We start from the raw sequence: 24,242 nt of genomic DNA on the forward strand, positions 1-24,242 counted from the left end.
GTCCCAGTTTAGGAAATACATTTAGGAAGCACTGGATTAAATAAAGTTCAACAGTTTTCTTGATTGCAGAACTTGTCAGAGCCTTTAGTATGTTAACATACATCACGAGGCTCAGAGAAGGGACTCTAGTTTGCAGCTTCTTCCAAACTTACCTCCCCGTAGAACTCCTCATTTATTTTATTTTTTATTTTTTTTAAAGATTTTATTTATTTATTTGACAGAGAGAGAGATCACAAGTAGGCAGAGAGGCAAGCAGAGAGAGAGGGGGAAGCAGGCTCCCCACTGAGCAGAGAGCCCGATACGGGGCTTGATCCCAGGACCCTGAGATCATGACTTGAGCCGAAGGCAGAGGCTTAATCCACTGAGCCACCAAGGCGCCCCAAACTCCCCATTTTTTTTAAGGAATAGTTAGTTTACAGACTTTTGTTCTCCAAGAGTGGAGCTCCCAAAAACTCACTTAAGGGTGCTATAGCTTCATTTCTCTTTATCCACGTGGTGTTTGAGGCCCTGTGACTCCAGGGGCTTGCCCTGTGGGAGGGGAAGGGGAACCTTGGTCTCTGAGACCACAAATTAGGAGAGAATGAAAAATGGGATGTTCTAAGAAAACCAGCCTTTTAACTAACTAGAAAACATTACTGCTTCCTGAGCATCGTCTTGGCAATAGCACGCACCTGGCAAGGTTATTATCCTCCTTTTCCAGATGAGGAAACTGAGGCACAGAGGGGCTAGCACCCCCCCCCCCCAGCTACTAAGAGATGGGACTGAAGTTCAAACCCAGGTCATTCTGGCTCCAAAGTTCACGGGGGAAAGGCAAAGACGAACACAGTTGTCCCCAACTGACCCCCTCTCCTTATCCTTGTGAAGGTGCCGCATGGCGGATGGTCAACTCTCAGGTCCTGACCCGACAGAGGAGAGGCCTGGCTGCTGGCTTCGGACGGTCGCAGACCCTGCTCGGGGAAGACTCGGCAGCAGGAGATGGCAAATTCCAGAACCTAAGTAAGAGCTGCCTCATGTGTGTTCTATGCCTAAGCCTGGGAGGCACCCTGGTGTCCAAGGCTCCCAGAAGCCAGGCTCTGAGTCTGCGCTCTGGGTCCCCTTGCAGAGCCCAGGTGAGGCCAGGCCTCCCAGACAAGACTCAGTGTGCCACCATCACCATTAACACAGCTTTGCTGAGAGAGCTGCCGGGAGCCCACGTGCCCGCACCATCCCCCCGCCCCCCCTTTCAAAGTCGGCCCAGCCCCGGGGCTGTTCTCAGCTGCAATCTCTTGAGTCCTCTCAGGCACCAAAGGCCAGGAAACCTAATAAGCAAGGGGGGAAGCGAGGAACAGAGAAGCAGCTTCATCTGCCTGGGTCCCACCATCTGCTGCTTTCAGGATTCCCAAAGCTTCCTTTCTGCCTTTGCCTGATTTTGTCAGGTCCTTAAGTGTCCATGAGTTGACCCTTTTGTGACCTGGCACTCATTCACAGGAATAGTTTTAACTCTCTGTGTCCTGAATGCATGCATGTCTTTTGGTCCCTCCAAAGACAGCCTAACTGCTGCACAGGTCCTAACCCCTGCTTCCTTCACGCCCTCTCACATTCAGTGAGGATCTCGGCCTCCTCCTGTGCATGGGAAGTACATCAGAAGTCCCACCTGGCCACGAGGCCAGACACCCAGATCGTACTAAGTTTTTACCTGAGGAACTCGAAAGTTCTCACAGACATTGATGGGGTGAAAAAGGAACAGTGTGTGAGGGGTAGAAGAATGTGTAACTCCAGAATTAAAAAGCTCTGCCAGCTCTTTGGTCCCTCAGGGCCTCCCAAACTGGGGATGGGGCTGCAGTGGCGGTGGAAGGGGTGGGGGCAGCTGTAAGTCCTGAGGCAAGCTGGGCTTCGCGTCCAGAGGAAGTTTCTGTTTACCTTTTCATTTCTCCATAGCTTAGTTCTTGGTGGCCCATGGCTTCCCTCAAAATCACAAATCCCTTCTTTTCTTTAAATTAATAAATTTATTTATTTATTTTGAGAGAGAGAGAGAGCGAGCAAGCGTGGGACTCTTAGGGTAGACCAGGGGTGTTATCTCTGGAAGACAAAGGTGCACGCAAGCAGGCTCTGCCAGCCCACCCCACACATAGTGTGGATTTGGACCTTCACTCTCCTTGGGGGGATAAGTGAGAGAGGGAGGGCCAGAGGAGCTCAGGCCTCACTGGCTTCATCATCTGTTGTAGATGAGGAAGAAAGCCCCACTGCACCCTTTGGTGAGACCACGTCCCCGGGCCGCGAGAAGTACATTGCTTCCGAAGGTGAGTAGGTGGTCAGCTGACTCTGTCCTTAGTTAAGGTAGGGACAGTGACTGACCCACTGGCCAAGAGAGTGTCTTAGCTCAACAAAGTCCTCAGTGGTTCATTTATTCCTCAAAACACCCCTGCGTGAGATTAATAGAGGAGTACCCTCAATCTAAAGATGTGGAAACTAAGACTCAGAGAAGTCAAGGGACTTGTCCAAGGTCACACAGCAAGTTAGTAACAACACCAGGCCTGGAATCGGACTTCCCGATTCCCAGCTGAGAGACCATTCTACCACCTAACCCTGCTCAGAAGCCTCCACAATGTGCCAGGGAAGGAAACTCAATGTCCCCCTCTCAGGGATGGGGGAGGGGCTGATGTGAAGCCATCACTGTCCCCCACGGGTAACCTTCCAGAAGACACCAACAGCCACTGGCCATGGAAACTCAGAGGCCTATTTCTTACACGTGGACATACGTATTTCATCCTTCCCCACACCACCTGGACCAAAAGCAATCCTGTAGTCTAACGGTTAGCTCGGATCCCCCAGGGATGGAGGCAGGCCCCTGCTCCTCTCTGGGCCTCCGTTCCCCCCCACTCCAGGGCAGGAAGCCTGTGGACAGGGTCGTCTGTCATGCCCCAACTGTCGTTCTATGGCTCTCCAGGTCCCCTGCGCAGTCTGGCCACCAATACCCTTTCTTCCTTCAAGACCTCAGACTCTCTCTTTGGATCCAGGTACGTGGGGTCTCCCCTCGAGGTAGGCTGTGCCACCACCTGCTTCCCCAGGGCCGTTCCTGCTTGGAAGGCGGAAAGCAGGTCCAACCTGACATTTAGACAAAAATGAACAATCTGAAGGGTATTGAGAAGGCCCCCTTACCCAGATACACCGCCTTCTGGTCTTCACACTGTGGAAGCCCCCCCGCCTCCACCGCTGTGGTCTCTGTGCAGGTGCAAATCCCCCGGGAGAGCTAGCCTAAGCTGCTCTGGCCACTGGGCTGAACGAGAGCATGCTCTTGGAAGAGGGCCCCAGAAAGAACCCTCACCTATTCGTCATCTAGGCTGCCGCTAACTCACTGAGTGACTCAGGAAGCACAAGCTCCCCTCCCTGGGCCTCAGTTTCCCCAGCTACCAAATGAGGAAGTTGGAGGAAGCCATCTTTCATGTCCCTTCTGGCCCTGACTTTTGGGGGCAGCTGAGCGGGCACTGGGTGGGGTGGAATGACCGGGGACACCAGGGGACAGCTCTGGCCACTCTTCCCCGCTTCCGCCCACACAGGCTGAGTCTGAGCAAGTCCAGGCTGCTGACTCGGGCAGCCAAGGGCTTCCTGAACAAACCGCTGACCAAGGCTCCAGAGTCAAGCCCAGGGACCCAGAGTTTCGACTACATCCCACTGGTGAGTGCCCCAGACCCCAGACCTCAGCCTCTAACACTCCCTGAGGGGCCTTCCTGGGAGCCTCCTGCCCACCTGTCCCCCTTCCCAAAGGGAAGAAGACTGAGACCTTCCCCCCCAAGTAGGCAGCCGGGCAAGAACCGGGGGGCCTAAGAGTGCTGCTAGAAGCCAGCGCCAGCATCACGAATATTCTTTGCAATCTGCTCTCTTGGCTTTAAAAATTCACAGGAATTTTGCGTTCTACTCCACCATCTATGTGTGTTTATTTTCCAATACATAAAAATAAGCCTTGAAATAGCTCACAAGCAAGTAAAATTAACACCGCAGGAACACACACTGTGTTTAGCAAGTGACGCTGTAGACAGCCCGGCATGCTGTGGCAGGGTGAGAAGCCCAAGTCTGGAGCAGGAAAGCTGGTGGAGGGGGGGGTCCTCTGCATTGAAGAGCAAGGGGGCCTGGCCCCACCGCATGGGAGGCCCAGTGAGGCTTGGGGATCAGAGGGTGCTGGGGGAGGGGCCATGGTGTGAGCTGCCCCACACAGTCCGAGTCCCTATACGCCCGAGGCATAGTGTCACATTGAATTTCCAAGGCACCTGGGCCACAGAGCTTTGTGCTTAAGTGTTTGTGGAGCCTGGCATGATGCTAGACCCTGGGAGACGACCCTGAACTGGATGCACAGAGTCCCTGAGCTCATGGCTCTCAGTGTCTAGTGGGGGCACGGACAAGGAACCAGACATTCCTGATGCTTGGGTGCTGTGAACTCAGAGGTCGGGTTTGGTGCGTTGAGGTGTGGTGGCTGCGGAGGGACACAGACTCCAGGCAGTGGTCAGACCGAGCGAGACCAGAGGGTGAGGAGTCGTGGCCGGCAGTGTGGGGAGGAGAGAGCTTGGTGACCAGAGCACTGGGGGCTGGGGGCAGGGAGAGGATGAGCCAGTGCTCTGGAAATCGCGGATTCTAAGAGAAACTTGAAGTCACTGAGCTGATGGCTTCCAAAGAGCTCCATGGTTTGTGCCTTACTAGAACCCCTCCAAGGCAGGAAAGAGGAGAAGCGGGCGGGCAGGGGAGGGGAGTGGAGGCAGCTGTCGGGTTGCTGAGCAGAGTAGAAAGTATACCCGTTGGTACTTGGAAACTGATCAGTGTGGAGGGAGGGTCAGGGAGGTGAGCTGCCCTGAGTCTGCCGAACGGCAATGGATGACCCCAAAGCCAGAGCAGGGCCCCCCTACACAGGACAAGAGGCAGGTGTGGAGTAAAGAGCTTGGGTTGGGCCTGACCAGCCTGAGGTGCCCATGGGGTAAGCTCGGAGATGCTCGGAGATGCTCGGTTGGCTGGAGTACCCTGCAGATCTCCAAGGTGGGAGGGGCATCTGGGGGGATGAATGGGCGGGCTGTGTGGACCCAGGCTTTTGCACGGCCTGGTGCTCCACAGTCTAAAAAGTTTGAGGCCCACTGAGGGGCTGCCCCACACACAGGTGTCTCTGCAGCTGGCCTCCGGAGCCTTCCTGCTCAACCAAGCCTTCTGCGAGGCCGTCCACATCCCCATGGAGAAGCTCAAGTGGACCTCACCCTTCACCTGTCACCGAGTGTCCCTCACCGCCCGCCAGCCAGAGTCTAAGACCCCGAGTCCCCAGGGGTGCACCAGCCCCTCCGTGCGGCTCCCCTCCTGCGACAGCTTCTCCCCGGAGCCCCTGGCAGAGGGCAAGCCAGGCTGGGAGCCCTGGGCTATAGTAGAACACACGGGGAAGCTGTGGGCCACCGTGGTGGCGCTGGCGTGGCTGGAGCACAGCTCGGCCTCCTACTTTGTGGAGTGGGAGCTGGTGGCCGCCAAAGCGAACTCATGGCTGGAGCAGCAGGAGGTACCCGAGGGCCGCACACGGGGCACCCTCAAGGCAGCGGCCCGCCAGCTGTTTGTGCTCCTGCGGCACTGGGACGAGAACCTGGAATTCAACATGCTTTGCTATAACCCGAATTACGTGTAGTAGGGGTGGGAAGAGCGGAGAGGGAGGGGACGGTGCGGGCCTGGCAGGGGGGGAGCTTTTGCAGCTGTAGCTAATATACTGATTGCTAGAAAGAGCCCTGGACTGGCAGTCAGGAGGCCTGAGTTCAATCCCAACTTTGCTACCACCTAGCTGTGCGATTGTAAGCCAGCTCCTATCCCCTGTCTGGGCCTCAGTTTCCCCACCTGTAAAATAAGTGCATGAGGTAAGGGAGGTTGGACGAGATCTCTAGAAGCTCCAAAGAATGCCCAGGCAGCTGTGGGGTGGGGAGAGAGAAAATACAGCTTAAACCCCAGTTTTCTCTGGAAGAGGGTCCCATGGGCAACACCCCCCCCCAATAAAAGGGTGGATGAGTGAACCCAAAGACTGCCAATAACCAGACCTGCAAGCTCACGTCCAAGCACGGGAGACCACCGCTGCCCACTGCCTTGTGTCCGTGGTGACGGTCCAGCACCCTGAAATCCCACTCACAAACCCACGGGAGAATCCCCCTTCCCAACGTGCTACAAAGAGTCACTCGGGGGCCTTTTCCCGGGGCTTGGAAGCCCTAGTGTACGTCAGTTGGCAGACGGTCGGTGACCTCCAGTCTAAGAGGAGGAGGTAGGGAGGCCCAGGAGGGACACCTGCCGCTGAGGTATTAAAACCAAGCTTCAGTCTGTGCTTAAATAGTCCGAACAGAATAGACATGGTCACAGAAGCCGGTGGAGAAACCAGGCGACAACTTAAATAATTTGCACAGTTTCAGGAATTGTGCAAGGCGAACTCCGCCGGTGCTGAGGGGCACGAGGGGGCCCTGCGTCAGCTCTATTTTGGGATCCCGGGGGCCCTCTTTGCAACAGAGAACCAGACAGAGCCTGGCTGTGCGTTTGGGACAAGCAGCTTTAGCTGGGAAGGGGCTTTATTCAAAGAAATGAAGGACACTTGAATGGTCCAGCAGACACCGCCCGGGAACTTCCTCCCCCCCTCAAGCTCACCTGGACCCTGGGTGATGGGCGCAGCCTCGGACACCCTGGGGGCCCAGTCACCTCTGCCCTGAAGACTCCTCTGGAAGCCGAGCTGTCTGGGACCCCAGGCTGAACCCTCACATGCCCTCTCCAAGGCCTTAACATCGCTTCACCAAGTGGTCCCTTCGGGCTCCAGGGCCCTGGCACAAAGCCAGTCCCTCTCCAGGGAGATCTGGAGGTCCCCACAGAGCAAAGTGACCTGTGGGGGGTGCTGTGGGCTCTGGCACACGTCCCAGCCTCACGAAGCCTTGAGAAATGACCATTCTTTCTCAGGGGCAGAGGTGGAGAGGGGCTCCAACAGAATTCCCTTCAGGCGTAGAGAAGAGGCAGCCTGGATAGGATATGGTGTCCTGTGGGTTGGGGGCCCTTCTCTACCCTCCCCCTGTGCTATGAAGTTTCCCAGGAGGGGTTTTCTCCACACCGGTCCTGCTGAGATCAAAGAGAAAAAGGCTTAAGGAAAAAATAACCTTAGGTAATTAGCGCAGGCATTGAAGCTAAGGTGATTCCAGAAATTATCAAAGAGGGACACATTGCTCCGGCAATTGGGATTAACTTGGATTAATCTGGATTTTTTGTTCAACTAGCCCTTGCTTTCTAGGTGATGCAAGGAAACGTTTATGCCCTGCCTGAATGAATGAGTACCCTGATCTGCATCCTTCCTGCCCAGTGGTCCCCTCCAACAGAGGCGGGCCTCCAGGGGCAAGAACACTGAGGAGAGCTGGGAAATCTCAGTGCTTGTCCGAACTCCCATCAGTATGCTGTGTGGCTTCTGGCAAGTTGCTTGCTTTCTCTGGGCCCGGTTTCATCTTCTGTAGAATGAAGAGGCTTATTCAATCAGCATTTCCAACACTATTCTTTGGTTGATATGTGAATTAGCAATTCATGAGAAACGGTCAGGCAGGCAAATATGTTGGGGAAACCCAAGGAAAACAGATTTCTTTAGGTCAAGACAGACTCGGAGTCATGAATATGTAAATGTGTATTGTCAGTCTCCCATGAGGTGATTCAGAAGGCTGCTCTCCCCAGGGTTATTCAGCTGGGAAAACGCTGGTCTAGATCTCCCTGAGGGATCTTCAGGCGCTGACATTCAAAGAGCCTTTTTTGAGAGCCTCCTGCATGCCAGGCGTCCCGGGGCAGCAGAGTGAGCACCACATCGGCTGGGGGTTCCTGTCCTTTCCGAGCTTGGTGAGAAGCATCAGAAGCGAGTTTGCTCCACGCACCATTAACCCCCTCCCTGGCATGCCGGGGAGGGCATGTCTTCGCCTGCTGCTTCCCCAACCTTTGAACCTGCCATATGTCAGGGTGGCTTCAGACTGAGCTGTCCGGGCATCCCTGGCACTAGAGGCCAGCCCCTGAGCTTTCGGACACGGGTGGTGTGATAGAGTGGTTCCCAGCAGCAGCGTGGGACCCTGGCCAGAGCACCTGCGGTAGGCTTCCTTGTCCCGGGGTTTGGGGTAGGGGGGAGAGTCTGCCACAAAGTGTCCCAAGGGGCCAACCTCCCGCCACACACAGGGCAGCATCATCCCTCTGGGCCCCCCCCCCTCTGCTGAGATCATCTCCAGATCCCGGGAAACTGGACCCCACCCTTAGGCAGATTTGCCCTGGATTTGAAAATAAGCGTTTTCTCCATCTGTCCCCTGCCCGCGGACAGAACAAACGATGTCCTCTGTCCTCTGCTGCTGTGACCGAAGGAATAGAGAGTCTCGAGTTCTCAAACTACCTGCTGTGGGTTGGAGGGAGGTGCACCTGCTCGCTAGGAGGGGAACCTCCTCTCTCCCTTGGCAGGGACCCCCACTGAAAGGAAATGAGGAAAGGAGTCTCCCTGGATCTGTGTGCAGCCTCCACTGTTCACCGGCTCTGCCAGAACCCACCACACAAGGACCTGCTCGTGTAGGGTACAAAGGCTGCTTTTCACTATGTGCATCTTGGAACCTCTCCCAAGTGGTCCCCAGACACAAATGCTTCTGCATCCTTCCTGCAAAGGGAGAGATAAGGGCTTTTCTACCCCAGGAATGGGCTGTGTGTTCACTGCCATGGTATTTGCAAGGTTTTTTTTCCACCAATCTAGCAGGGACGAGGGAGATCAACCCCCCCACCACCACCACCATGGGTGCATCCCTCAACGGGAGCATGTCCCCCAGCGTCATATAAAAATAAGCAGGGCAGGGGATATATGTGGTATTTCACAGCTGGAACATCTGTTCTGCAGAGACAGGTCCCTAAAGTCAGGACCTTGGCAGCATCTCCCAGCCAGGCTCCCTAGCACTCCCTACCATGGAGCTCCCTGACCTGCGTGTTTACCACCACCACCCCCCCCCCCCCCGTTGAAGTTGACCTCCAAACTGCCTCCCAGATCACCTGACAAAGTGGGATTCCTCCTGTTCATGCTGCAAACCTTGGCTTGTGGCCAGCTGCCTTGAGCTTACAGCTGCTTCCCATGGCAAAGCACCTTGGCTCCATGCAGTCGAACGTAGCGACACACCCAGTATAGTTTCACTATTTGTCCTGGTGGCTTTGGCTCAAGCGGCATGGCCGGTGCTTGTCCCCCTCGGAGCCTTAAGTGCCTACAACATGCTGCCCTGTTCCCTTGCCTGCTCACCTATAATGTCCCTCCAGTGCCTGTGACACTTGCTGTTCTTAGAATACCCGCTGCCTTTTTCCAGTGGCCAGTCCCATGGACCCTGCGGGAGTCCTGGATGGCAGCTGTCTTCTATCCACCAACAATTAGCAAACCACACCCAGGGGCTGTATGACCATGTCTGGTTTCAAAGGAATGGCTTATTTGTCATTGGTGGCTACTGTTCTCTTAGAAGTGTTTTTAGCTCGTAACAACTAATGAAACTGATATGACAACATGATACTTGTGTCTGCTCTTTTGTTCTCATTTTGACAAAATGATACTTGTGTCTACTTGGCTTTCAAACTAGTGGTTCAGTGGTCTGTTTGCCTTGCTCAGTGTGCTCACATCTGTCTTGGTTTGGGACTCCCCCCTCTGGTGACCCATCATCCCTGTCTGTCTGGTGCTGAGGTGCGGGACAGTCTTGGGATATGGGACTTTGACTTTTTAAAATTGGAACAATCCCAGGAAAATCAGAACAAGCTGGTCATGGTGGTTCCCCCAGAAGCAGAGCTTGAGATAAGGATTCAGTGCAGAGAATGTATTTGTGTGATCCCCAGAAACACCCTAAGGCAAGTGAAGTAAAAGGGCAACACAAAGGACACCAGTAAAGGGAAGGTTACGGCTGTGAGTGTGGACTTTGATCCCTCTGGAAACGAGAGTAGACACACATCTCCAGTGTGTTCCAGCTCCACTCCGCCACTGGTTGTGGGTCTCTCCCAAGAAATGCCATTCACTCCTTAGCACTTCCGGCCCACCACCGGCGTCCCGGCCGGGCTCACTTCTGCAGTAGAGAAAACCACCAGTCAGAGAAGTACAGGTACAGGCAGGTGTCCAGTCCAGGAGCTCCCGGACCTGAACGAGCTGTGGGGGCACGCCTGCACCCAGACAGCACCTGTCACCACAGCTCTGCACGGCTGCCTCCCACATTTCAGATTTCCCTCCAAAGCAATTAGTGGTCACAAAATATATTTATTTGAAAATCATCACCAGCTGTCATTTTGTCTTAAAACCCACACAAACTGCCCCCAGAAGCAAACCTAAGTCATTTGGAAATCCTTTAGCATCTTACCTTATTTCATCACACTGTGGGTCATCCCTCTGCAGCCTTCAGGGAGAACAGGCAACTAAAATAGGAATTCGCAATAGACCCAAATCATCGCTCTGATGTGCAAACTGCCCTAATAGCAACCGTTTGAGGCTCCAACAGGCTGCAACTGACGAGGCCAACAGAAATACTGCATACTGGCCTGGCCCTCGTGGATGACTCTCAGCTAGGTAATGGGCCTTTGCTGAGCTAGACAAGCCTTTTCTCTGACCTCCCACCGCAGCTCTAGGCTGCTGGGAGACCGAAAACTCCTTTAACACCTCACTGACCTATGAACAGGCACAACCTCCATCTTTATAAGAAACCTGCTGCTTTGTTTTCTTCTCCAGTTGTGCATTCTGTAAAAACCACCGTGTGTGTGTGTGTGTGTGTGTGTGTGTGTGTGTGTGTCCTGGTGGGGTGGCAATAAGGATCTCCTAGCCCCTTGTGCTATGAAATACATACTCAGGAAAGCAGACCCTCGACCCTTGGATTCTCTCCAGGAACTCTGCGGAAGGAGAGAATGAAGGGAGCCCAGTGGGTCAGGTCTTGGGTCTCCTGGGTCTTCTATCCTGTGGTTACCAGTTCCCTCCAAGGCACTGCTGGCCTCCTGGGAACCTGAGCTTCCTTGTCCAAAATGGGGAGAAAACAGTATGTTGAGTCCTAGCCTAGCTCTGCCAAGCTCTCTTGTTCTGCCATCCAGCAGCAACTACCCTCCTTCTCATCTGAGCCTCACTTAGAGTCTCCCAATGGTGAAGCCCTTCTGGAAGCATCCAGACTACCCACATGAAGTCTAGCCACTCCAGATCCAGGGTTGGAGAAAGAGAGGGACACATCCGCTTTGATATAATGAGACATAGGTCATCTGTTGGGAGGAGGTCCTCTTCTGGCCTGGGGGTAGGTGGGTCCTGGATACTCAGAGCTCCTGCTCTCCAGTAAGATCTGGAATGGGCAAGGGGAGTTGTCTATGATGGCTCCCTTAGCCACTCCAAGTAGAACCGACCACCCCCTACACTCCTCTTAAGCTCCAAGATCTTTCAGGATGCATATATGGACCATCCCAGGCACTGAACCAGTTCCTGCCTATCCTTCATTCCTGGCTTCTGAATGGGGCTTCCAGAGAGCCAGAACTGGGACTGTTTGCACAAAGGCCTCGGCGCCCAGAGCCTGCGGTGCCGTTCTGATGCCTTCCGGCAGAGGGCGCTGTGGGCGTGCACTGCCTTCCAGGTCTGGGCCTGCAGAGACATTTGGGGAAAGAGGAGCGCCGCGGCAGGGATGAAGGGAGGCTTCAGAAGCTATTCCTGTCCCCTGTCAACAGCCTTTTTTCCCTGCTAAAAATGGGTGATTCGTGATGGCTAGGAAGCCCACTGAAAGGCTGTGCCGGCCACGTACTCACCCGTGAGTCCAGGCACTGGGCTCGCTCCCCTGGAACTGGAAAGGAGGTGACCACTTGGGCCTTCCCTGCTCTGCCCACTCCTCCTCCTGGTCACCCTATGAGTACCCCTCCTTCTCCAGACTCAGTGAGAGCCCACCTCCTTCAGGAAGCCTTCCCAGGCCGCCTCCAGGCAGCAGCTTCCTATGGGATATTTACTAGTGTAAATGTTTGTGTGTTCTGTCTCCCCCATCAGACTGGGAGCTCCCCACCATACCTGCTGGTCTCTCCCAGGGCAGGACTATGTAGCCCTCATCAGATCGGAGGCTCCTCAGGGGCACAGACCTTATCTCCTCCATCTGACCACGGGTTTTCCAAATAGGGTCTGTCTCCTCCATCAGACTGTGCTCTCTGAGGCAACTCTTGCACAGTTCTGGGGACACCTGTCTCAGGACTCTGTGGGCAGACAGTAACAGTCTGAAGACAGCGTTCCCCCATGCCCCCACGGGGACATCTGTGATGCTCCCAAGTCCCCTGAGCTTTCCACCGGGAGGGAGAAAGATGGGTTGGATCAGAGGAAAGATCGCCACTCCGGGAAAGAATAGAAAGCAGGCAGGCGAGCCTCGAGAAGGATTGAAGACAGCAAACCCCCTGTTTGCACCACACACCGGCCCAGATGCTGCAGGTTCCCCCCATTCCATACGGGCTGCAACCCAGGATGTGTCTGTCCCTCATCACCGCATGTCAAAAACAAGGGCAGTCTATTCGAGAACTGTGGCTGGTGCCCCCTAGTGACTGGGTCACGCAATAACACAACAGCCTTCCCCTGGGCGACAGGCTAGGGCTGGCTGCACAGTAAAGGACCACAAATCGGGAAATGTCACGTCTCTTGTTTTGGAGGCTAGAAGTCCAAGATCAAGGTGTGGGCAGGGCTGGTTCCTTCTGAGCACTGCGGGGAACGGGTCTGGTTCATGCCTCTCTCCCAGCTGCTGGGGCTTTCGTGGCTTGTGGCAGCCAACCCCAGTTTTCACATGGCCTTTGCTCTGGGACGCAACTGTCTCCAAATTCACCCTTTATCCAAGGACCCCAGTCATATTGCATCAGGGCCCACCACAACGACCTCGTTTTAATTTTATTACCTCTGGAAAGATCGTATTTCCGAATATGATCACCTTCTGAGTACTAGGGGTTCAGAGTTCAACATAGGAATTTGAGGGGTGGGGGGCACAAGTGCACCCACAAGGCTGCACTCATAGGGCTGATGGTCTAATGGAGAGAGACAGACAAGAAACACAAAATCAAGGAAATGTACATTAAGGCAAAAAGTGGCAAGGCAGAAAAATAAAGCAATATCAGGAGAAATGGAGCGTCAAGGAGGGGAGGATGCTCTCCGAGGGTAGACAGAGATGACCTTTGGACAGATGACAGAGGAGCAGAGACTGGATTCCAAGTGTCCCCCAAGCAAGACGTTCATGTCCTTGCCATGTTTTCTCCACCAAGTTGGACATTTATCAAGAGCCCAGTGGGCAGCCCACCTCCTCCAGGAAGTCTTCCTTGACCTGTACCCTCAGGGCCGGCTGGACCTCTCCCACACTCCTTTGTACTCCAGGTTACAGCTGTTACCAGCACTTTCCAGGTGTGGTATTTCAGGGTTGTGTGTCTCCCCATCAGACTACAAGCAATCTGAGAGCAGATACTGGGCTTGTAGATGCTCCATACATATAAGCTGAAGTGCTCGCTTAGAGGGTGAGCCAGTCTCCTCTCTTTAATAAAAAGGATCAGAAGTTTTAAATTGGGGAGTCCTAAATGTCAGCCATATTCTAAGATCGTTCCAGCAATGTCTCTCATGGGCTCCTCACAACTCTATGAAGTACCCTTTTGGTGTTTCCAGTGAGAACACTCCAGGTCACAGATACTCATTAATCTGCTCAAGGTCCCCCAGCCAGAAACTGGTGGGGTAGGATCCAAACCCACGTCCGGCAACCTGAGGGCCAGTTCTCACTGCCCCACTGGTTCCCTCACCCCACATCTCCTGGATGCTGGGCCATGCAGGAGCAGGGAGCATTTGCTACAAGTTTTTCCTGTTCTCCTGCGCTACTGAGCTCAGCTGCTGGGACCACAGGCTCGCTGTCCCTCTTGCCCCCTAAGTCCCCTCCTCTCCACCCCACCCCCCAGAAGGCAAGCACAGCTGCATACTTCCCATCCCTCCCCAGAAGGCAGCAGAGGACCAGGAGTCTCCAGGCACAGGACTGGAATGGGTAACAAGTCCTCCTCCTGCATAACACGTCCACAGAGCTTTGCCTCTTCTCTGCTGTTTGTCCCCATCACCCCCGCCACTCCGGCCCCAAGGAAGCGAAGCAGCAGATGGCCCTGGCCCATGTGACCCAGGTCCCAGCTGCTTCTCCTACTGTGGCCAGTCTTGAGCTGTCAGGGCTTGAACGGGTGCTCAGAATCCTCCAAATGCCCACTTTGCCCCATAATACAGATGGAGATATTGAGTCCCAAGGAGGGATGTGGCCTGGACCACTCAGGTTCCCCCAGGCCTACCCTTGTTGGGTCTCAAGAGCCTACATTATGGCTACTCTAAGAGAAGGTCTTCAGAAAGGCTCCTGGGGACACAGGTGTGTGGGTAAGGACGTTCTCACAAGCTAGACCCTGAAGCGGCAGAGTCAAGTCCTAGGGCAGGAGAGAGCACTAGGTGCTCTAGGGGGAGCAGAAGGCTGGGCACACAGAAAATGAACGTTGCCACCCTCCCCACTTTGTGATAAAAACCCAGCCGCCCTGATGCTGAAATAAGGAAAAGGGGACAGGTACCTTCCACAGCTCACCTACCCTCTCCCCCAGCTGCCCTGCCGTGAAGGCCCAGGTCTTTCCAGGACACAGACTCTGGGTCTCAGGTGCCCCATCTGGCAAATGAGGGTGGATAACTTCCAGGCAGTGATTTTCCCATCTTGGTTCCAGACTTCAGAACATTCCAGAACATCCATAGGTGGGGATGCCCATGAGGTTGTATCCACTCTCCTGAAGACAAGGACTCTTCCCTTGGGCCACAAGGCCCCGGCATGCATGGCCACAGCTGGTCCACGGGTGGAGACATGAGCTCTGGGAGTCTGGGGAACCTGCAGAGCACCACCGATCCCACGGATCCACCGGATACCATTCCAGAAAGTTCCACAGCCACCACAACACTGTCCCTCAAGACCAGAGGCTTGATGAAATTACAACCACTATCAGGGAGTGTTTGGCCCTGAGTGGTGGAAAACACAAGCTTCTGGGCTACTCCATCCAGCGTTGGCCTGTCACCATCCCCCACCCCCCTCAGCGCTGTTCAAAGGAAGAAATGTGCTTGGCCCCATGCAGCTCAGAGGGGGACCGACAGGGCTGCTAAGCTGCCAGCCTGAGGTCAGTTTTTACTGAGGGCTCTGGGGCGGGGATGCCTGGGGAGCTGGGGGGCTGGGCTCAATTCCCTGGTTGCTTTTTGTTTTTCTTAAAGATTTTATTTATTTATTTGACAGAGAGAGAGAAAGATAACAAGCAGGCAGCAAGTCAGGCAGAGGTGGGGGGAAAGCAGGCTCCCTGCTGAGCAGACAGCCCGATGTGGGCTCCATTCCAGCCCGATGTGAGATCACGACCTGGGCTGAAGGCGGAGGCTTAACCCACTGAGCCACCCAGGCGCCCCTCCCTGGGTTTTCTCAAGCTGCAATTCCCAACCAGGAGAGAACGTTCAGGGTAACACCAACAAGGCCTGGGAGTGGGCAGACACTGTACCGACATCACCAGTAATAAAATGAATCAGTGTCCCCAGGCTAGCCCCTCCCGCGAGGAGGACGGCCGCCTGGGAAGGGCTGCGCTAATACGGAGAGGTGGGTGCTCCCAGGCCAGGGAGGCAGCCCGCGGGCAGAAACCAGCTCGCCAGCGCCCTCTCCCGGCTGTCTCCTGCAGCCTCCACGCCGCCTCTGTTCTTCCCCAGCTGTATTTGCCGAGGTCCCTCTTTATCTGCTTCTCGCTCCCAACTGTCGCCCACAACTGCCTTTGTCTCCTCTCTCCAGGGGCGCCCAGCCGGGGTGTCTCTTGGTCTATTTTCCCCGCCCCCCTCCCCACTCCGTCCAGCCACCCTCCCGCCCCCGCGCGCCCTGCCTCCAAACCCGGCGAAGCCACATCTGTCCTTAACCCAAAATCCTTCCAATTAAACCGCTCCCTCCGGCTCCGGCGGCTGCTGCTGACGTCGGGAGAATCGGGCGAGGCGAAGCCCCAGCCTACGCGCTGGGGTTGGGGGAGGCGACGGCCCCCTCCCGGGGCCCCGCGGTCGTCCGTCTGTCCGCCCACGGCCAGGCGAGCCGCGCGGAGGCCCAAGCGTCCGGAGTCCAAAACTCACTTCCACCAGGCCTTGCGCTCGGGGTCCTCCCCCACCACCCGCTCCAAGACACCCCCATCTGGGTCCCCTGCCCCGCCCCTCCCCCCTGAGATCCCCAATCTTTCCTAGACCTCCACCTGAGTCCCCCTGCCCGGCCTCCCGCTCTCGGGATCCCCCACCTGCTCGAAGACACCCACCCCCCAGCACCCCCGTCTTCCCTGCTCGGGGAAGCTGAGTTCCTTGTGCTCATAGTTCCCCACCCGCTCCAAGACTGGCATCCCGCTCCAGGCGAGAGCTTCGCGACCCCGGACCCGCGCTCCCGCCTCCCCACCTCCCGACTGCGCACTCCCAGCACCCTCTGCGCGCTGGCCTCTCTCCGCGCCCGCACCCAGCGGTCAGCAGCACTCCCGGCACCCTCCCTCCCCCCCCACCCCCGCCAGCGCGTTCCGGCCTCAGTTTCCCCTCTCCAAGCGGCGCCGACTCTGCGGCCAGGAAGACGTCGCCGTGGGAACCGGGACGGGGCACATTAAGAACGATTAGCCCACGCACAGCTGAAAGCGACACCTTAATAAATAGTAGTCTGACCCGCATGTAAATAAATATTGGAACGCATTAGGCGGGCAGGAGGCGCGCCTTTTGGCCCACAAGCGGCTTCCAAGACCTCGGGAGATTGGCTGGAACCTCGGCTGCAGGAGATCCCCGCACCCCAGGGCCTCAGACCCTGCGGCGCTGAGCAGGGAGGGGTGGAAGCCGAAGCTCAGGAAGGGAGGCCAAGGGAGAGAGAAGAGGAGGGAGACACAAAAAGCCCTGGGGAGAGAGAAAGTGAGCGTGGGGGCAGGGAGGGACAGGGATAAACCCCAAGAGGGGAGTGTGGACGGAGAGGAGAGGAAAAAGAATCTGGTGCCCCAGGATAGAGAGGGGAGAGCTCCCTCCCTCCTGCTGACCGGCTGGCTTCCTTCCTTGGATTCTCCTCCTTACCTCCCTAGTCTCTTAATCCTGGGGGACCCCAGGCTCAGACACAGGCCTCTTCCTATCTGTCCCCACTTACTCACTAGAAGAGTGCATTTAATCTAGATGTTTTAAATGTCATCCGTGCACAGGTGGGGGAGGGGGCTTCCACGGGCACCGCCCCAGCCATACTTGTCTCCTCTGAACCCCAGACTAGCACCCCTCTCCCATGGCCAAGACCTTAACACAAGGGAGCACCTGCCCTCCTCAGAAACCTGAGTCACCCTTGGCTTTCCCATTTGCTAAGTGGCAACTCCCTCCTTCCAGCTGCTGAATCCAAAAACCTGGGTGTCATCCTGGATACCTCTCTCCCCGCCTATGAGGGAATCTTGTCCTCTCCACCTTGAAAATATTTCTGGAATTCTTCCACTCTTCCCTGCTCCCTGGCCAAGCCCCCACCATCTGATTGTTGCAACTGCCCCGCCCCCCGGGGCTCTCCCCAACCCTGCCCCCATGGTCTCTCTCTCTCTCTCTCTCTGTGGACAGAGTAGCCACACAAAAACCCGAGTCAGATAAGGCCACTCCTCTGCTCAGATGTTTCATTCAGAGGAACACTGCCAGCCTTAAATGGCTCACCAGACCTCAGCAACCTTCCCTCCCCGGCTCCCTCCCAGTGCTGATCCCCTACCTCCCCCACCCCCCACTTGCTCACACTCACACTCGCTGCTGCCTCTTCCTGGAACATTCTCTCCCCACATACCATCAGAGGTTAACCCATCACCTCCTTCAAGTCTTTGTTCAAGTGTACCATTCCCCATTAGCCAACTCTGGCGGTCCCATTAGAACTATGAATTTCTCTAACCTCTCCCTCCTCTACATCCTGCCTATCAGTCTGCCTTCTATTTCTTCACAGTGCTCAACCTCTTCTAAGAGCATAACTTACCCATTTATTCTTTATCTCTCTCTCTCCCAAATGGACACTGAGTTCCAAGAAAGCATGGCTTTTGTCCAACCGCCCTCCCACCGCCACAACACCGCTGTATCTTTAGTACCTAGAATAGGGTAGGAGCATAAAAAAGTCTCAAAAATAATTGAAGGAAGGGAAGAGGAGCGGATGGTTGGTTGGAGGCAAGGAAGAGGAATGACAGAATAAAAGAGGAGGGAACAGCCCAGGCAGATATAGGGCTGCTCGGGCAAGCATTAACCGGATGGGGAGCGTGTAGCTGGACTAGAGCTGGAGTGGCCCTGGGACTGTCATGTGTGAGCCATTCTTCGCCAGCCGGTGTCCAGGCTGGAGGAGCACCTGGTGGGGGTGCAGCAGTCCCATCTCAGGTCAGCCCCCCCCAACCCTAGGGCAGGGAGCACCAGCACCCCCTCCAGCCCCAGCTGGGTGTTGGACCCTGGGGCCGCGGGTGGTGCTGCATGGGCAGGCCCCTAGTAACAGCCACAGTAATTACTGGTTGTATGCGATTAGGGGATAATTATGCTTAATAAGTCCAAAAGTAATTACCATGCAGGCTGCTTGCTGCTTTGGAAAACAGAGGTCCCTGGTGAGCAGGAGCCAGGGAATGGAGAAGGGGGAGAGTGGGCTTCCCAGAACATCAGAGGCAGTGGTTCGTTTCTCCAGCAGGTGCCTGAGTCCTCTCAGTGGCATTCCCACCAGGGGCTTGCTCACCTGCGACGATGAGACAGCTCCTTCCATCATTGGATATCCACATATACAATTTCAGCTACTTCTGCCCGTACCATAACCTCTGTGCTCTCATTGAACATCTTAGCATATGCACAAACAGAGAACTAAAGTACCATTTGGAAAAGGAGTAAAGTGCACCATCACATGCATTGCCACGGACTGATTTATTGGCTCACAGCACTACTAACATAGGGGGTCCTATTAGTCCCACCGCCCAGATGAAGAAATGGACCCTCACAGAGGTCAAGCTCAGAGCAATGGAGAAGAGCAGAGTCTGGGTTCACATTTCAGTCTCTCTGATGCCAAAGTCTATATTCCCAGCATGTAAGCTCTGCTCCTTCTCCCTGAGGCCACACAGAACCAGTCCAATTCACCCTCCCAGAAACTAACCCAGGTCCCCAGGACTCTAGTCGTTTTTACTCTAGACAGAAGCAGTGGCTGGACTCTGCACCTGCCCAGGAGATCATGTGGTACAATGAAAAGGACATCAGTTTCTTTCCATTGGTTCTGCTGCCAACTAACCCTGTGGCCCTGAGCAAGTCGTTGGATGCCCTTGGGCCTCCATGTTCTCATCTATGCAAATGAGGTAAAGGGGCCCCCAGTTTGTGACTCTGGATTCTCTCCCCTCCACCCAACCCTAAGACCTGAGCTGCTCTAGGCCCACAGTGGCCCAAGGCTTCAACACCCACGGCCTGGGAAATCTCAGTGACCTTCTCCAACCCCCGGGACAGCTTCCTTTCTTCCTCTGGACTGGACTTCCCTTTAGAGTTAGCTCAAGAAGATGCTTTAGAGAGGATCAGTGACCAATACCCTGACCGGACACACAACTCTACCCTTCCACAACCCAAACATCTACTTTCTTTTTTTTTTTAAGATTTTATTTATTTACTTGACAGACATAGATCAAAGGCAGGCAGAGAGGCAGGCAGAGAGGCAGGCAGAGGTTGGGGGGAAGGTTCCCGCTGAGCAGAGAGTCCGATGCGGGACTCAATCCCAGGACCCTGGGACCATGACCTGAGCTGAAGGCAGAGGCTTTAACCCACTGAGCCACCAGATGCCCCAAAACATCATGCTTAGAACTCAATTTCCAGGGGAAGGGGAGAGAAGTGGAAGTGTGCAGTCCACGAAGAATATCACATTAACATGCAAATGTCCTCCTTAAGTTTGCTGCCATCATCTGGGTAGATTCATTTGTATGATTAGAATAACTTGAGGTTACTTAAAGGATGACACCTTGATGTCCATTTTCTCCCATATCTCTACACCAACCCTGCTAAGGCATGGTTAGAGCTGTCCTCATTTCACACATTCAGCAACTGAGGCCCAGGGAGTGAAAGCAACTTGTCCAAGATCACATGGCTAGCAAAAGCAGAACCAGACTTTGAACCCAAGTCTGACTCTGAGCCTTTAATTGTGATCACTACTCTATACCTCCTCACAGCCTCAAAGCCAGCTTCTCTGGCATCTGGAAGTTAGATAAGAAGTAATGAGGGCTTAAAGGGTCAGATCCACCCTCCCCACAGCATTAGAGCCCGTGGGGGTCGTTAGAGGCTGGGGAAGCTGTCTCGCCCCATCCTGCTGGCATCTTTCTTGGTAGAATGTCTAATGCAACCATTTCTCTACTAAGGACCGTCCTCAGGGTCCCAGAAGGAAAGAGAAGCATCTAAAAGAGAAAATACCACAATAGAGACATCTCACTGATTCCTGGAGCATTGCAATGTGGAGACAGAGAACACAGAAACATAATTAAAACTGCTCTAGCACCCTAAACTGCCAGGCCTGCAGGCCGAAGGAAAGAATGGAGTGGACTTCATATGGAATCGGGAGGCAGTATGCACCTCAAGCTCCAAGTGTGGGAAAAAATGGCTATGCTGTAAACAAGATAGAAGAGCCAACCACCCATAAAATCTGTCCCATTAATAGAAAACATATAAAAATTTTTTTTTCTGTGAGAGTATCAAAATTACAAACTACTTTCAGAAAATAACATCACTGAAAAACACTGATCCATGGAGAAGCAGACTAGGGCTGGGACACACAAATGCTCCCTAAGGCTGTGGGGTCCCCAACCACCCCTCGGAAGATTTCCAAACATGAGGAGGCTGACCCCTGGCCCCAGGAGATCCTGATGGAGCAAATAAGGTGCAGGACCTGGGAATCACAGTATTGGTGGACTCTCCCCAGGAGATGCAGCGGTATTTCCAGCCGGGTCTGGGGCCCAGAGACCACAACCCCAAATGCCAGACACGGTTCAGCACCAGGGACAGGGGCACATGCACAGGAGCTTGCAAAAGTGGCAATCACTATGCCCATGTGGGGAGTTAAGCAATTTTACTCTTACTCTTTTCCATGGGGAGAGAAGAGTGGGAACTTCTTACCCCTTCCTTTGTGGTTGGGAGGAAAGCATATGCTCTTCATGGCCGCGGTGACCCAAGCTTTGCAGGACATGAAAAGTCAATGTGGAGCAGGGTGGAGACTCACACCAGTCTCAAAGATGAGGGTTGCCCCCCACCCCAGTAAAGGACTTCCTGCTTTTACTTGGCAATGAGGGAGAAGCAAGAGGGAAGTGGAAGAGTCCTGGACTGGGAGTCCTGTGCATTAGTCTTGAGTCTCTCCCTTGGGCAAGCCACCTTCTCTCTCTGGGCCTGACAGCATCATTGCCTGGGCTCTGTGGCTGACAGAATAAGGCTGAGGTTTGGCCCTAGATCTTTTTGTTGACTCAGATAATGCTTTCTACCTCGACCTCACTCATCATGATCTCCAAACAGTGAATAATCCCAAACCAGTGTTTCTCAAACTGTGACCCTCCAAAGTGGGCGTGTTCCAAAGGACAGGTGTTTCGTGGTTCCAAAGAAGGAAGGAGAAATACGATAGAAAAAACAAGTTTGAGAATCACAAAGGTAAACAAGGTCAAGGCGGCCTCTCTGCTGTAGGACTTCTGGGCCCTCTAATGCACTATTGTGTGTTATTTCCAAGATGGTGAGCAAGAGGTACTCAGTGTTTCTCAAACGTCCTTCCATGGAACACCTATAGGAACAGCTAATGGTTTTATAAATACACACACCACATATATAGCCCTTCTCACATGCCAGGAGCTATTCTAAGATCTTCCCATTTTAGGGCACTTAACTTCACAACAATCTATGAAGCAGATACTCTTACTATGACCATTTTTGCAGAAAGAGAAACTGAGGCACAGATGGGATTACATACTTACCCAGTCACATGGCTGGTGTGCTCCAGAGGCTGCACTTTAGCTGCGTCCCTGGACCGCAGCTCCCACCTTGAGGACCTGGAGTTCACAGGCCACAGTCTGGGAAATGCTGTCCCACGTGCAAGTCTATTTAGCCTTGGATTTTAGCAATAGATTTTCCTTTCCACATTTGTTTGTTTTGGACTGCTGTTTACATTCCCTGAGCAAACCGTGGCAGGCCTGGGTGATGACTGGGAGGCAAGAAGAGCCTGTATGGTTAAACTTTTGTGTGTCTGTGTGTGTATGTGTAAAGTTCAGGTTGGCCTTGCTCTCGGAGGGGGCTGAGAACTGTTGCATTTCCAGTCACCTGGTGGTGGAACAGGAGACAGGAGAGAACGGAAGGAGAGGAGAGAAAGGGGCAGGGGAAGAAGAAGGAAGGGGGAGAGAGAAGGAAGAAAGCAAGGGTGTGGGGGGGTGGGGGATAGGCTGGGGAAGAGGGAACAGAGCAGGGAGCAGGGAAGAGGGGAGCAGAGGAAGAACTCGGGATGGTGGGAAGTTGTGAACCACCTCCCCTCAGTCCCCAGACCCTGCCCTACCTTCCTCTCAGGGCCTCACTTACCCCCATCCTCCTCCGTGAGGGCACCTCCCTTCTCTGTAGCCTCAGCCCAGGTGAGTCCCCCTCCCGCCATGCATAAGGGCTCTGGGGACACGGGGTGGGGGGGGCAGGATTTGGAGCTGGTCCTGCCTGCCTTGGGATCCCCAGGACTGTGTCTTGGGATCCCCTCCATCCCTGGAACCCCATTCTGGGTCTAGCTCTCTCTCTCAGGACACTTTTCTGCATTGTTTCTCCAGGACAAACCGACACCTGTCACTCACCAACACTCCTGTCCCTCCCTGGAATTTCAAATGGGCCTGACACGGTTTCTCTCCAGCGGCCCTTCCCTGCTTCTGTGGCTCATCTGCTCTAGGACTCAGCTGTGTTTCTCATATTCTGTTTTTTTAAAAAAAGAATTGAAACATGGGTCCTGCTTCTCTTGCCATGGGTAACATCAACACCAAACTGGAACATCATTGGTGACAGTCCCTGCTCCAGGCCCAGCCCTGGGGCTTCCTTGAAGGCATCAGGGTGATGTCATCCCACAGGCCTGAGATACCAGTGGACTCTGGCCCCATCCAGGTCAGCCCCCACCCAGCCTTAGGTCTCTCCCAGCCCAAACCCTACTCCCAGCCCGTCTGGGAAAACATTTGGGTTAATGTTGCCATGGTAACCATGATACCAGCGGTTCTTATTCATTAGGTTCAGGGTGTAGAATTACATGGCCTGGAATCACAAAATAAGAAACATCTAGCATCATGGGAAGAACAACAGCCTGGGCTCACCTCTGGCCACGGTGAAGTTGCTATCAGGCAGAGGGACCCCCAAGTTACCTGTCCTTACTGGGACCCCACCTGTCACACACACACATGCTTGTGTGAATGTGGGGAGAGCTGGATGAGATGATCTCCCAAATCCCTGAATTGCTGGATGCCACCAGGAGCTAAGTGACTACATGAAGATCCCCCCGCAACCACCCAAACAACTACCCACCAGCTCCACGGAGAGAATGGAGAAACGGTCAGAGGAGTATCAGCAAAACCTCTGTTTTAGGTCTCCCTCCCACGGCCGGAAATCAGGAACACCTTAGTCCAAAGGAAGCCAGCCTCCTTCAGGAGTTGGCCTCCCTTGGAAAGAAACCACCCTCCCTGGGCCAGACTGCCTGGAACCCCAGTCCCTTTCCCATCTACCTGCCCCTGGAAGCAGCCCCTCCTTTGGTCTAATCATTTCCCTTCCAGAGATCTAGGCTCAGGCAATCACCTGAAGTCAGGAGGAAGCTTGAGCTCAAAGAAGTGCATCCATGTTGCTTATAACATGGAAAACTTGGGAGTCCGTGTTTTGGCTATGAAGGAGTGGCTACATGGAAGTTGGGGCACATGTCCCCAACCAGAATACTGCGACAATCATTAACAATTATAGTTACTGGGACTTATTTCTCACCTAGGAAATTGCTTATGCTCTGATGCTAAGTAGGAAAAACAAGCTGCCAAGTGGTCTGTGCTGTATGGTTTTTTTTTGGTTTTGTTTTTGTTTTTAGAGCATAGGAAAAAAAAATAAAACCTTGGCTCAGGATAAATTGTCTTCTTTTTTGAACCTTACTTTCCAAATCTTTACAGCTAGCATGTATTATTATATTCTAGGAAGATTAATTCATCATTTTTTTAAGTGAGCCTTGACAGGTAGGCAACAGGGTTTGACAGTCCTTGGTTCGAATCTTGACTCTGACATTTTGTCC

At 54.1% G+C, this 24,242-nt stretch overlaps 1 protein-coding gene and 1 long non-coding RNA gene across 5 annotated transcripts in view; one reads left to right on the forward strand and one right to left on the reverse strand.

The window, feature by feature from the left end:
* VWA5B1 (von Willebrand factor A domain containing 5B1) overlaps nt 1–9,506 on the forward strand; it is a 59,006-nt gene extending 49,500 nt beyond the window's left edge. For all 3 annotated transcript variants that reach the window (XM_082684456.1, XM_082684455.1, XM_082684457.1), the window contains exons 18-22: nt 865–996; nt 2,205–2,279; nt 2,927–2,996; nt 3,537–3,654; nt 5,120–9,506. In XM_082684456.1, coding sequence (XP_082540582.1) covers nt 865–996; nt 2,205–2,279; nt 2,927–2,996; nt 3,537–3,654; nt 5,120–5,626 — 902 coding nt within the window. In that variant the 3' untranslated portion in view covers nt 5,627–9,506. The remainder of the gene's footprint in view (nt 1–864; nt 997–2,204; nt 2,280–2,926; nt 2,997–3,536; nt 3,655–5,119) is intronic.
* A 285-nt stretch (nt 9,507–9,791) lies between these two features.
* Nucleotides 9,792–18,069, reverse strand: LOC309841506. 2 transcript variants are annotated; one of them, XR_014299153.1, is made up of 2 exons: nt 17,970–18,069; nt 9,792–10,049 (listed from the first exon to the last, which is right to left on the reverse strand). It is a non-coding gene; the product is annotated as an uncharacterized lncRNA (long non-coding RNA). The 2 variants fall into 2 exon arrangements; XR_014299154.1 differs by lacking the exon at nt 17,970–18,069 and adding an exon at nt 10,338–10,393.
* Nucleotides 18,070–24,242: the final 6,173 nt, after the last annotated feature.

The sequence above is a fragment of the Mustela nivalis genome, assembly GCF_964662115.1.
Source record: "Mustela nivalis genome assembly, chromosome: 10".
Taxonomy (NCBI): Eukaryota; Metazoa; Chordata; class Mammalia; order Carnivora; family Mustelidae; genus Mustela; species Mustela nivalis.